This window comes from Xenopus laevis, chromosome 4L (genome assembly GCF_017654675.1).
Source record: "Xenopus laevis strain J_2021 chromosome 4L, Xenopus_laevis_v10.1, whole genome shotgun sequence".
In the NCBI taxonomy this organism is placed as follows: domain Eukaryota; kingdom Metazoa; phylum Chordata; class Amphibia; order Anura; family Pipidae; genus Xenopus; species Xenopus laevis.
Genome location: NC_054377.1, coordinates 111132407 through 111146957, shown reverse-complemented (window position 1 = coordinate 111146957; position 14551 = coordinate 111132407). Strand labels below are relative to the sequence as shown.

Here is a 14551-nt window from a genome sequence, read left to right as displayed (position 1 = left end):
ATACAATATAATTAATTACTTCTTGGTATTGCCTCTGCAAATGACATTTTGGAAATGGTCTACACATATTTTTTTCTCATAATCATATAAGTCCATTTACTGGGTAATGCCTTGTGTGGGTAACATTTAATTTCTTGCTGTTGGCATTGCAGTAAGTTGGATGCCTTTATCTATGATGCTGCAGTCCTAAACTACATGGCTGGGCGAGATGAAGGGTGCAAGCTGGTGACCATTGGAAGTGGGAAAGTATTTGCAACCACCGGATATGGGATTGCCATCCAGAAGGACTCAGGGTGGAAAAGGCAGGTCGATCTTGCAATTCTTCAGCTATTCGGTGACGGTAAGTAACTCTCACTTGTCTGAAAAAGGCAGTGTTTAGGCAAATGTTTCATAAATATTATTAAAGGGGTGATTCACTTTTAAGTTAACTTTTAGTATGTTATGGAATGACCAGTTCTAAACAACTTTTCAATTGGTCTTCATTATATATTTTTAAATTATTTGCACTTATCTTCTTACTCTTCCCCGCTTTCAAATGGGGATCACTGACCCCATCTAAAAAACAAATGTTCTGTAAGCCTACAAATGTATTGTTATGGCTACTTTTTTCACTCCTATTTCTATTCTATTCAGTTCCTTTCCAATTCATAATTCAGTCTGTTATTTAAATCAATGCATGATATCATAAAAGATGAAAACCAATTGCAAATTGTCTTTGAATATCACTCTCTACATCATACTAAAAGTTATCTCAAAGGTGAACAACCCTTTCAATGCCGTTATGTGTTAGTGATAAATATTACTCATTAGTCACATGACTCTCTGGGACTTAAAATGGCATTGGCTACATGCTACAGGATATACAAACTTGCAAAAGAAAACTTAGATTGTGTAACAGTTATAAACTCTAGCTGTTATGAGTTATTGGGAGTTAAAATTGAACAGCAAAAGTGGACCCCAGAGTCCTCCGTTACTAAGGTCCCCTCTTCTCAACTCTGCACTAGTGACCAATAGTTGCACCATCTATTTAATAAATCCTTATGACTTGTTGTCGCTGATTTACTAAATGAAGTTCCAAATTACATGGCTACAGCTTCTAGTAGGGCCAATGAGAAATTAGTTTGATAATCAGTCTACCATAAATTAGAAAATAACAAAGATCTGACTGATTGCAATGAGTGATTACACTTGTGCATTTTGTTAGTAAATTAGCTTTAGTAGTTGAGTATATAAGTATAAAGCCACAGTGGTCTAATCAGTCTTTCCATGGAATCCATAACAAAGAAAAGAAGACAGGGTTAAATATCTTAAAATATTCCATAGAAACTAATGGTATATGCAGCCTGTCTGGGCTATAAATAGGACTGGATTAAGAGGTTTCAAGATTTATCACTCACACAGTATTATATCACAGTAGATTATAACATGTGCTGGGATTTTTGAAAATATCTTAAACCTTTAAGTTTCTTTATATCCACTCTTGAGATTTATGTCCAATCATAGTAATAACAATTAACCAGATCTCAAATAAGATGTGAACCCCAAAAGTCAGGCTTTCCATTAAATTAGCATAAAGTATGCCAATCAAAGGGGATGTGTAAACTATACTTTTTTTAGCCATTTACTTTACTTTAGAGGGTTGAAGGATCCAGACGGGTATTTTTAAAGGACAAGGGTACTTAGTAGAGCCCTGACATTGTTGCCATATCAGATTGTTATTTATTTATTTGTGGATGTATGTATTTGTATTAATTTATTATTCAGATGATAGTATTATTACACAGGTCATTTTTCAAAAATCTCTCAAGCAGTATTCAAAATTCCCTTATTAGATATTGAAACAAAGGGGAACATGAACAGAGACTCTTTGGGAAATGTAATCATGGTAGTCATGTCACTACAAGATAAATGAAGTATGCACTCAGGTGTTCAGATGCTTATAGTGCAGCTGAAGATTATTTCTGGATCCGCTCAGAGCCAGATTCATCATTATTACAAAGGCAAATAATGATTCAGACCGTATTAGTTTGATTGAAGCTCATTAAAGCTTCAATGCAATCAGCATTGATTATGATCAAATTAACTGAAAACAATTTTAAAAACTGCAACTTTGCCAATAAATAACCTTGTATGGGATTCAGCATTTAAGACCAGACTTTGGTCATCTGTAATATTAAATCCTTGAAAGCTCGGACAGTGATCAATATCAATATTGCTTGAAAAATTAATAGAACTGGCCTATCACATTGATGAACTTTAGGCCAGTGAGATTGATTTTCTTTTTTAATTCTGAATAGGTCAGTTGCCTGGGAATCCTACAGGAAATATTCAGGATTACCAAGTCCAACTTCTGGACGTCTACACTTTAGTTTGTAGGATCCCTTTCCTAGAGTAACATTATGACAGAGTAATAACATGTTGCTTGTTTTGTTTAGGGGAAATGGAAGAGTTGGAGGCTCTTTGGCTGACTGGTATCTGTCACAATGAAAAGAATGAGGTTATGAGCAGTCAGCTGGACATCGATAACATGGCAGGAGTCTTCTACATGCTGGCTGCTGCCATGGCGCTGAGTCTCATTACATTTATAATGGAGCATCTCTTCTTCTGGCAGCTGCGGCACTGCTTCATGGGAGTCTGCTCAGGAAAGCCAGGTGTTGTGTTCTCCATTAGCAGGGTGAGTCCTAAAGTGCTGTCTATCTTTTGTGGCCTATGATCTAATAATTACAATGAAGAGGTCATTGCTAGGGTCTGCGAAAGACTCACTAACAGCCAATCTTTAGTTGACTAAGTCTTAGGTCCACTACCGATAATAGACACTGGGGTATATATACTAATACAGGTATGAGACCTGTTATCCAGAATGGACCTGAGCTAACAAATCTTTCTATAATTTGGATCATCATACCTTAAGTCTATTCGAAAATCATGTGAACATTAAATAAACCCAATAGGCTGGTTTTACTTCCAATAAGGATTAATTATATAAAAGTTGGAATCAAGTACAAGGTACTGTTTTATTATTACAGAGAGAAAGGAAATCATTTTTAAAACTTTGGATTATTTGGATAAAATTGATTCTTATTCAGAGCTTTCTGGATAACAGATCCCATACCTGTACTAGTCAAATTTGCCTTGTGTTACCCTGTTACCCTTAGCAAGCAGTTAAAGATTTGATTTTGGTATTCTACCTGCAGCAGAGTGATTTTACTGATACATTGCTATGGCTAACCAGCCATTTGTTATTAAGCACTTTACATTTATTTAGAGCAAAACAAACAAGGGCTATATTAAAAAAAAATGGGAGCATTAAATGAGCCCTACAGTAATTATACCATAACATTTCTTCACACTGGTTTTATTTACAAGTGTTCTATCTTTCTCTCAGTTCTGTAGCCTACCCTTGAAGGAGCAACTGGTCACATTTTCTTGTTGAAAACAAAAAAAATACAAAATAATGTCTTTTAATGATACCACATCTTTTCTAATACGTACCACAGGCTCATCCCAAAACTAAAACAATGACACTTTAAATACCGCCATCCCTTTGACTCTCGTGGCCCACTGTGCTCACACAGAAACCAAGGTCATGGGCACATTTATTTATATATATATCATGCAGTATTCATCCTGCGTTCCTCTGCTCACTGTGGTCAGAAACTGAGCATGCAGAAATTCACAAAACAGTGCCTCAGGCACTAAGAGGTAAAACAAATGTTTATTGATATGCATATGGATAATTCATTCTTGGAGAGGTTTTGTATTACAATATCTTAAAGATCCAGTTTCAGACATTGTCATTTTAATGTAAACTCATTAATAAAATGTTAATTAGATTTTCAGGAAACTTTACATTGATTATAACTAATTATAATACATTCTTGGAATAGATCAATTTCAGCTGAGGTAGCAGATCTTGAGGAGATAGACTCACATATACACTGCCTTGGTAAACCTCTGGTTTAAAATATTTTCAATTGGAATAAGCAAAAGTTTCTCATTTGGGGAAGCAAGCCTGAGTTCTGCCAGGATATGGTCCTACTGGGGGTCCTGGACTGCTCACAAGTGGGTGGGGATTACCAAGAAATAAGCAGGGTTTAGAACATAACAGAACATAAGCAGTTGGGTTTCTGAGGCCCCCATTATTTTTAAAGTTAGCCCTGCCTACAGCAAGTCAGCTGGATTCTTCATAAGTAATGAAGTGTGAATGGATCATGTGGGTGACTAGACCAGGGAAAATTTTTATAAATATATATATTGAGACAAGATGTTTGAGCTAACACCAGGTTTAGGGATGTGCGAGCATGGGTATGCGGAGTAATTCCTAAAGTGTCTTTAAAGGACAAGGGCAGTCCATTAAACATTGTGTCTTATAATAATATATAATAAGATATGAAGCACTCATGATAGACCTCAGTTTCAATCACTTTTCTTGTAGCACTTACATCCTTTCTAAAACATTGCAAAGTAGTCCCATAACAATTGTACATAAATCTTCAGTCTGGTACTCAGACCATGATTTTGCACACTAAACAGTATCAAAGACCAGAGAATGTGCAGAAAGCAGCAGGCAGAGTTTTTTGGAATCATTAAACAGTCCACACTTCCCCAGCGATCCCCCCCCCTCCAAAACGGGCCTTTCCCAGTAGTTCAGTGAATGTCAGGTTGCGTGTACACTTTTGTTGAAATTCATAATAGTTTATATGATAGTTCATTTATAGCACTGGTGATCAGCGTGTAAACTTAAACGGCATCTTTTTACTTTGTGTGGCTGGAAACCAGTGTTTCAGTAAACATTGGCAGGGTAATTTTGTGTTTTAAGAAAATATTTGCCAGTTGTGAGATGCAACCAAAAAATTAAGTACATAAACTCAATTGATATTCCACAGTAGCATGGCAACTAAAATCCCACTATTACCTGGGCAGAACAAAACACTTTGCAGACCCTTCCTCACCCATTTCTTAAAGGGATACTGTCATGGGAAAAAAAAAAATTCCGAAATGAATCAGTTAATAGTGCTGCTCCAGCAGAATTCTGCACTGAAATCCATTTCTCAAAAGAGCAAACAGATTTTTTTTATATTCAATTTTGAAATCTGACATGGGGCTAGACATTTTGTCAATTTCCCAGCTGCCCCAAGTCATGTGACTTGTGCTCTGATAAACTTCAATCACTCTTTACTGCTGTACAGCAAATTGGAGGGATATCACCCCCTCCCTTTCCCCCACCAGCAGCCAAACAAAAGAACAATGGGAAGGTAACCAGATAGCAGCTCCCTAACACAAGATAACAGCTGCCTGGTAGATCTAAGAACAACACTCAATAGTAAAAACCCATGTCCCACTGAGACACATTCAGTTACATTGAGAAGGAAAAACAGCAGCCTGCCAGAAAGTATTTCTCTCCGAACGTGCAGGCATAAGTCACATGACCAGGGGCAGCTGGGAAATTGACAAAATGTCTAGCCCCATGTCAGATTTCAAAATTGAATATAAAAAAATCTGTTTGCTCTTTTGAGAAATGGATTTCAGTGCAGAGGTCTGCTGGTGTAACACTATTAACTGAAAAAAACATGTTTTCTGATGACAGGATCCCTTTAATATATTCACATCGATAGGTGGAACCTTACAACTTGCAGAACTACCAAGATTGCTTAGTTCCCAAAATCAAGGATTCTTAACCTGTGTGTCACTGGTTATTTAGAGCATGTACCCATGATTCCCTCTAATACAATAAAACATTATCCTACATCAGACAAAGTAGCGAAAAGGAGATGCATGGCGAGGCCAATTCTTGAGTCTCTAAGGTGACAGTTAGGTTTCATTTAGGCCCCCCAAGTGAAAGCTTAAGAAACCCTGTGCAAAATTACAAGTCAGCATTGTATAGAGAATCTTTAACAACTGTTACAAAGAAAGGAGAAGAGAAAAACCTGCGTTGAGTTTATTTACAGTGTTTCTGTAAGAGACAATCTAGACAGAGACAGACAAAGTGTCTGGTGCGGAGCTTTTCATAGGGGAAAAAACGTTGTGTAACAAAGCAAGTCATGATCCGAAATATAAAGAAAAAACTGCCTTCTAAGGCAACATAGGTTCTCCTGCTGATTTTACTGTCACAATCCCAAGATGACAAACTCAAGCGCACTTCTTGCTAAGAAGAAAATGTTAAACAAATATGGCTCAACTTAACTCTGTGGATTCCACAGCACAAGGATCCAGGGAAAATATGGCTGTAAGAGGAAGCAATACTTCAACTGGTTTAACTAAGGAACAAGTACTAGAACTATCTGCATGTGGAGATACTAAAAATGGACACTTTAACTTTGCATTAAAAGATCTTTTCATATAAGTGTTTTGATGAATATGAAGTATCTTCATATTGATTAAAAACAAAATGCTGATTTGCTATGAGCAGGTTGGCATGGCAGTTTAGCTGCAGTCTGGTTTACACAGTGACCTCAGCTGCTCTTCTTTCTGCCTGCCAGGTCCTGAGTAACAATGAAGACCAATCAGAAGTGTTTCTGTTCCATCCTTGGTCTTTAATTGAATGGAATGTTCTTGAGCAACCTCACGACAGCATGGTTCACTGTGCACTGAATAAATGCATGACCCCAATTATTATTACTGTTATTCTTTATTTAAATAGAACTGTCATGGATAAACAGTGCTTAACAGTGACTGCAAATTAATTATGACCAACACACTGTGAGGGCAAAGAAATTGCTAAAACAACTATGAGGCTTCCCCGGAGCCCCTCTACAGCTGCACAGACTGCAAACATGTTAGATCCTCCTCTCATCTGTCTTGTCTGATACAAACCAGCATTTTGTTCCAAAAATTGCAGCCTCCCTTACCAAAATGCCAAAAAGCTTTCCTTTTTTCTTTTATATAAAAGAGGATGCTGCTATATTATACCCTGTGGTTGAGATAAACGTAGACATAACCCAAGAAAGGCACCATATATTTCTAATTACTATCAATACTGGTGTTTCTTGATCCAATATGCTATGACCTTTTTATAAAAGAAATAATTCCACCTTAAAAATAAGCTATGGTTTATTCTCTTTTTTCGGATATCTATTAGGAGCAAACAAATGGCCCCTACCCACGAGAGCGTATAATCTAAATAGAATTTTAAATAATGCCTTTTTTTTGCTGTATAGAATGAACAGAGAAGAGATGGACTGATTGCTTCTTGGCTGCAGATAAATGTTGTGTGCCTCCATTACAAAAATAAACTTAAATGAGTTCTTTATTAATGTCTTCTGGCAAAAGCAGCTGCAACCACTAAACAGAAATATCTTCTTTGCATTTGCTCAATGACATTGTCAAAGTATTAGATTGTGCGTAGTAATTACATTGTTCAGTGGGATAATACAGTGATCAACGTTTAAGTCCTTGTGTAGCTCTGTTCCTGTTATAAGGCTCTATTCCTGTTAACTCTGGACAAGTTGTACTACAGGTTTGGCATGCAACCCTTGCCTCTCAAACAGCTGCTGAACTACAACTCACAAGCATTCTACCAAGCATTTGGGACATAGGATACATTAGTCAGCCACATATATGGGAAGGAGAATCCTCAAATGTTTTATATGATGTGACATGAATGTTTACAAATTGTACATTTTTGGAAACTTGAATAGCCTTCGGCCTTATGTTTTTAAATGGTCATGTAACTCCTCAGTATCTTATAATATCCTTATATTTTACAATAGGGGGTACTTTATTCACTATATATATTGTTGTGTGTAGCTATTTTAGGTAGCATTGATGGTCATTCCAGTTTATAATATTTGCTTTTCTTTCTTTATTTTTAAAGGGAATCTACAGCTGCATTCATGGAGTTGCAATAGAAGACAGGCAGTCGGCAATGAACTCTCCTTCGGCCACAATGAACAATACTCATTCCAACATTCTCCGTCTCCTCCGCACTGCCAAGAACATGGCAAATCTTTCTGGGGTAAATGGTTCTCCACAGAGTGCTTTAGACTTTATACGGAGGGAATCTTCAGTCTACGATATCTCAGAACATCGCCGGAGTTTCACCCACTCTGACTGTAAGTCATTTCAGCCAGAAGAAAATCTTTTTAGCGATTACATCTCAGAGGTGGAGAGGACCTTTGGTAACCTTCAGCTTAAAGACAGCAATGTGTATCAAGATCACTTTCATCACCATCGACCTCACAGTATAGGGAGCAACAGCTCTATTGATGGGCTGTATGACTGTGATAATGCTCCTTTCACAACACAACCCAGATCTCTGTCCAAGAAACCTTTAGATATTGGATTGCCATCCAAACACTCCTCAACTCAAATTGGTGATCTGTATGGTAAATTTTCTTTTAAGAGTGACCGTTATGGTGGCCCTGATGACTTAATAAGATCCGATGTTTCTGATATATCCACACATACTGTTACCTATGGGAATATAGAAGGCAATGCAAAGAGGAGGAAACAGTATAAGGACAGTCTGAAGAAGCGCCCAGCATCAGCCAAATCTCGACGGGAATTTGATGAAATCGAACTAGCTTATCGCAGACGTCAAAGGTCCCCAGATCACAAGCGCTATTTCCGGGACAAAGAGGGCCTAAGGGATTTTTATCTGGATCAGTTCAAGACCAAGGAAAACAACCCACACTGGGAACATGTGGACCTAACCCATATCTACGCAGAAAGAGCAGATGATTTTAAGCATGAAACTTCTTGCACAAACAGGCAGCACCAGAAGCATGCGGGAGAGTTTGTACAAACTGACCGTAAACATGGCTCTGGAGGAAATGCCTGGGAGAAAAACGTGAGCAATATGGAATGGGAAGACAGAGCCTCAAACAATTTCTGCCGTAACTGTCCTTCAAAGATGCATAACTACACAGGGCAAAACACTAACCGCCCAGCTTGTATTCGTTGTGAAGTCTGCAAGAAAGCAGGAAACTTGTATGACATCAGTGAGGACAATTCTTTGCAGGATCTGGATGCTCGGCCCATTCCAGCTCCCAACTCTAAATATCCACAGAGTCCTTCTAATGGCAAGGCTCAGAAACGAAACAGAAGCAAACTCCACCGCCAGCATTCATATGACACATTTGTGGACCTTCAGAAAGAAGATGTTACTTTAGCTCCCCGTAGTGTTAGCCTGAAAGATAAAGAACGCTTCTTGGATGGTAGCCCCTATTCCCATATGTTTGAGATGCCCAATGAAACCTCCTTCACCAGCAAGTCCCATGGCCCTAGTCACAATCCTGGGGGCTACATGCTCAGTCGTTCCTTGTACCCAGATCGGGTTACCCAAAACCCATTCATTCCCACATTTGGGGATGACCAATGTCTGCTGCATGGGAGCAAGCCCTACTACTTTAGGCAACCCGCCATTGGTGGCTTAAAAGGAAGGTCGGACTTCCATGGGGCTGGAAAATCACTCACTGCTCAACATTCAGGCCCTCCAGGCCATTTCCAAAAAGACATTTGTATAGGGAACCAGCCCAATGCCTGCGTTTCAAACAATAAGAACCCCAGGTCTTTCAACAACTCTACCAATGGCCATGTGTACGAGAAATTGTCCAGCATTGAATCTGATGTCTGAGAGGGGGAGGTGGGCTGGGACCTAGATTCTCCTCTTCCCAAACCAATATGTTATTCTCTTACAGTGAAGCAGAAAAAAGGTGTTCCTGAATGCTGTTGAAGCAGGATACATGAAATGCAGCTTTTTGATTCTCATCGTCTTTCTTCTCTTACTGGGGTCATCTCATATTTTAAAACGTGGATTTCAGATCTGATCATGCAGACGCACGGAGCTGACATCAGAGGAGGGGATGGGGTTATTTATTTTATTATAAAAGACATGGGTTAATGCTGTAAAGGAGGCAGGACAAATAGGTAAAGACACTCTCAATAATTTTCTTCCATATCTATAATATCAAGGTCTGGGAGAAGAAATGGAAATGGGGCTTCTTATTTGCTGCTTAAATTTAAGTTGGTATAGGGAAAGTTTCAATGAAAAATGTGAGAGGCTACTACTTACATATGGAAAGCTTCATTGAAACTCTCAAACTAGGCAGCCTTTGTTGATGAGCCCGTGTTTAGTGCCATCTCTTTAGAAAAGGTGCCTGGGAACTGCCCAAAATGAATGTTGTGGTATGTCTGTGTAAAGAATGTCCAAAGACAATGAATGCTATATTACCATATACTGGTCTATAAAAAGATAGATTGCATAGCTTGTTTATCCACCTCAAACTCTTGTTCCATTTCTGTTCTGGCTGCACATGCTATCCATTCTGAATTCAGGCAGTCTTTCCCCAAATGCAAAAGACCTGCAACCCGGAAAAAAAAAACAGGAAATACTAGAAATGGTTATTTTACCTTTGCACAAAAGAAACAGCTCATCCTTAAGTTTTAGCACTAAATATTTAATCCATATATACTTTAAGGACTGAAATTAATAGTGCAGATAAGGTAGCTCAGGAACACCATAGAAATAGATTAGACCATTAACTAGTACCCTAAATTATCCAAATAGCTCAGCCTAAAACACATTTGTATTATAATACTGACCCATGATAGAATATCCAGCAGTATAGGCTTAAATAGCTTTTGTATTTTTGATATATATATGTATATATTTTGCAATTTGTGTTCTTGATTCTGTTCTGCTCACGCTAATTTTATTTGTACTGACTTTTTTTTTTTTTTTTGTAAATTGGACTGTAGACTTAGCAGGATAACAAGATGTAAGACACATCTGGATCAAAGGGCTTCCCTATCATGGAACGATCTTTCAGAGGCAGACAATACCAATATGGGTTAAGGAATAGTAATAGTCCTTCACAGTGAAGAAGAATGTTTAGCCAGCATTAGGGTTTTCGATTGATCAAGCCTACCATCACTATTCAATAAAGTTACAGTGTTAGATATAAAACTGAATTCAAAGGGAATAGGAATCGCTGACCCGTCCCACGATGAACATAACTGCTTGTAATCCATCACAAGGATCAAGCACTTACTGTATGTTTTTGAAAAGTCCTTTAGGGAAAGTATAAAGATAACTGTAGGATCAGCATGAATAAACTTGGTCAAGATTAGAAACAAGAAGAGCAGAAAACCCTGGCAATTGACGGCATTGTGCGTGACATTACTAGTGCTCCACGAGGGCTTTTCACTTTTGGTCTACACTTTAGTTATACAGCTAGAATATGTTATATAATATTCACATATATTTGCACTCTTGTTTATATGAACAGATAGCATCTTAAATATTATTTGGAAATAAATTGGAGGGATTGGTTTGTCTCTGATCAGAACATGTGGTGTGGCTGTGTGTGCTGAATGCAGGTGATTGAGGGCAGTCTCCTAGCACAAAAAAACTACTGTATGACCATAAGGGCATTAACCTTCACCTCGGTGATGTCACCTCTTGGGTGACATTCGGATATAGCTGGAGAAAATGGGAAGCATCAACCTTGCCTCCATTTAGTCCTTCCATCACGTTGAATGTGAGGGGAGAGAAATCAGGGTGCCGCTTCAGTCATCAAAATACATGGGACGGGACCATACCGCCCACTGTTAAGTTATTTAATTTTTGTAAATAAGTGTTTGAGACTTTTTTGATAGACTTTTTGATGAATTTCTAGTGACACAGAGGGAGAAGCTTGTGTGTCCTGCCCGAAGACACCTATTCCTAAAGTTTTCAAGGCTCTGTATTCTTGTGCCATTTCCCTGAGCCATTGGTCATATATGTTCAAGGTTATTGGCTCTCTATTATTTTTCTTCTTCATGTGCCATTTGAAAGAGCTCTGTCCTGGTGGTGAGATGCTCTTATTTTGTGCCAATTTCATGAGCCGTCCAATGCCAGGCTCTTATTACATGTGCCAAATTTCTGAAGCCACCTTAGAAATGACAACCAATTAACTTATAATTTATGAAGCCATTTAATCATGATGCGACACTGACATTGTTTTTGTGCCAACTTTTAAGGTCTGTGAACAGGGCACAATGCGTGTCTTTGTTCCAGGCGAGACTGTCTCCTTTAAATAAAAATACATCTCTACACCATGGTGCCATGGTTACATTTCCACTTGGAGGTATTTGTATCAAGGTTCACGATGCAACACAAATGTTTCTATGAGTATTCAACAAATTTTCATTATTATGTCTGTTTTGAAATGGACCCTTTTGTGCTATTTCTCCAAGTTTTTTTTATTCATGACCTTATGAATTTGAAAAAACGTACTGTAGTATATGATGATAATCTGAACAGTGAGACCCGCAGGCCAGATATGGCCCCCAAGGGATTTGTATGGCCCCAGACTGCTCAAGGCTTCCATAGATTTCTCTGAATGGTATTATAAGGCTCATTAATGAATGCAAGAACAAGTGCAAAGTGCTAAACGTATGCAAAAGTGTCAGCTCTTAAATCTTATTCACAAAGGGACGTTGCTGCTGTACATGCAGCTTATAACTCGAGTGTAGCCACAAGGCTCTGTTGCCTGATGATTTGCATCTGGTTTTGCACTAGGCACATGTATTCTTGATAAGCCTTCATAATTCTAATAATATATGATTGATATATATATATATATATATATACACACACACATACATACATACATAAAATATGATCAATAATCCTTTCATTACTTTAAAAGGTTGCACAGCACTGGCCGAGATCATTCATTCTGTCCCTATGAAGATGCTTGGTACAACAGCTAGAGTGGGTTGCATTTTTGTCAGGGATTTGTATTAGCGGCTTGAACTTCAGTTTAGGGACTTCTGGAGGACAGTTTCTTGATACCCAGACTACAGTGTTCCGCTATGTCCAACATAAAATATGCCTGGGCAAAGATTCTTAAACAGATATAGTATAAAAAAATGACAAAACTTTTCATACCATGGCTATAACGTGCCAACTGAGTGTGTCCAACATTCTGCAGCCAACATTTGCACTCTTAAAAATGCTGCCACAAGCACACCTGGTACATCTTCATGGTGTTACATAGCAGGAGAGAAAGTAAGAGAAGCTCATTCTCATGATACGATTAAAAATATGACTTTTTGCATCCTCATAGAAATACTTACAAAACAACATGCTGTTACATTTACACACAGCCTTTTAAGATAGATATCATATAAAGTTATATAAAGAGCATGCATGTTGAACATTATGAAGACAATGGAAGGTCTCAGTTATGTTTACAGGGTGGCAATAATTACACATTCATATTAACGGAGTGTGTGTGTAATGATGTATCCAAGGGATATCTGCGGCTCTGTAACAGTACTGAGGTACATGAGCACGTTTGTTTAATTCATTACTTAAACAGTGCCCTGGGCTGTGTGTTATGTTTCACTGATTAGTTATATGAAGCATTTTATTATGGGTGAAGCTTATTTGTACAGTACACTATTCACACATACATATTCAGTTCATTATAGACAGTGTCAGTGCATAGGAGGTCCTACTTAAACCGCCCGAGTTCACCAGGAACTGCTATAAATCAAACCAGGTTTCCTGGTGCTTTGGTCCATTGTAGCGACCAACTGTCCACCCACTGAGCAGAAAGTATTTTAGTGATTAAACAAGCAGCATTGATTTGTGTCCTTAAAATTATTCTGTGATGCTGCAAATCAATGCAAAGCACATGCACTAGCTCTCATTGCCTAATGGCTAATGCTTGTGGCATGGAATTAATATTACGGAGACAACTCTGGGTCAACTCTGCTCCCTCCTAATTACAATGGCCTCTTATTTAGTGACCCCCTAGTAGATGTGGGTAACAAAAAAGGCACCTCCATGCACTTCACCCCTTCAGCAATTAAATATTATGGGATATACACCAGGCAGAGCCTTTGCACCAACGTACAGGCCAGTGGATGAATCCCTGGAACCAGTTTTAGATCTGGAATGTGTGAATGTCACAGGTCCTTGATGGTACAAGGCAGCCAACATGTGCCCAATTATGTATGTTGATGGGTAAAATTTGCCCAGACATAATTTGTCCCAGTTTCTAATGCACAAAACAGTATCATTTCTTGACCAATGGATGGTTAAGGTAATTTAATTAACCTTAATGTTTAATGTCATTAAATGTAATTAGCGTCTATCCCGTTCTCACATATTAGTGGTAGGAATTGTGGTGCCGGTTGCTCTTAGTGATTTCCCTTTCTACTGTCACTGCTTTCCCACATACAGACTGCTGCCACCACCCAATCACTGCCAGTTTCCTCAAACAAAAAATATAACACACTGAAATATCAATATGTCAAAGCAGCAATAAGCCGGGCAGTGGCCAACATAACAGAAACTGTGTAACACTGACCCTGTTTACTACCAGCTTTCCCCCTGAGCTTGGAGCTTGCTTTATATGTTAGCCACTGAGCAAATATACTAAATATCAATAGCAGCTTCCTTGGCCACTATAGAAAGGGCAGTGTTATATTGACCCCTTGCCAGGCTCCAGGACTACACACATCTTGCCTGAAAGTAATTGAAATGAAAAATAAAGCTCAGCAAAGCAAATCCTATCGTCAGATGGGTGTGAATTATAGTGAAATCACAGTATGGTTA

The 14551-nt window shown here is 38.4% G+C and overlaps 1 protein-coding gene and 1 long non-coding RNA gene across 3 annotated transcripts in view; one reads left to right on the top strand and one right to left on the bottom strand.

The window, feature by feature from the left end:
* Positions 1 to 10587, top strand: part of grin2b.L (glutamate receptor, ionotropic, N-methyl D-aspartate 2B L homeolog) — a 281365-nt gene extending 270778 nt beyond the window's left edge. Inside the window, exons 12-14 of one of the 2 annotated variants that reach the window (XM_041589078.1) lie at positions 153 to 340; positions 2436 to 2674; positions 7814 to 10587. In XM_041589078.1, coding sequence (XP_041445012.1) covers positions 153 to 340; positions 2436 to 2674; positions 7814 to 9574 — 2188 coding nt within the window. In that variant the 3' untranslated portion in view covers positions 9575 to 10587. 2 annotated transcript variants of the gene reach the window in all.
* The window catches only part of LOC108714460, a 93609-nt gene that overhangs the window by 35603 nt on the left and 43455 nt on the right, over positions 1 to 14551 (bottom strand). The gene's annotated exons all lie outside the window — the stretch shown is intronic.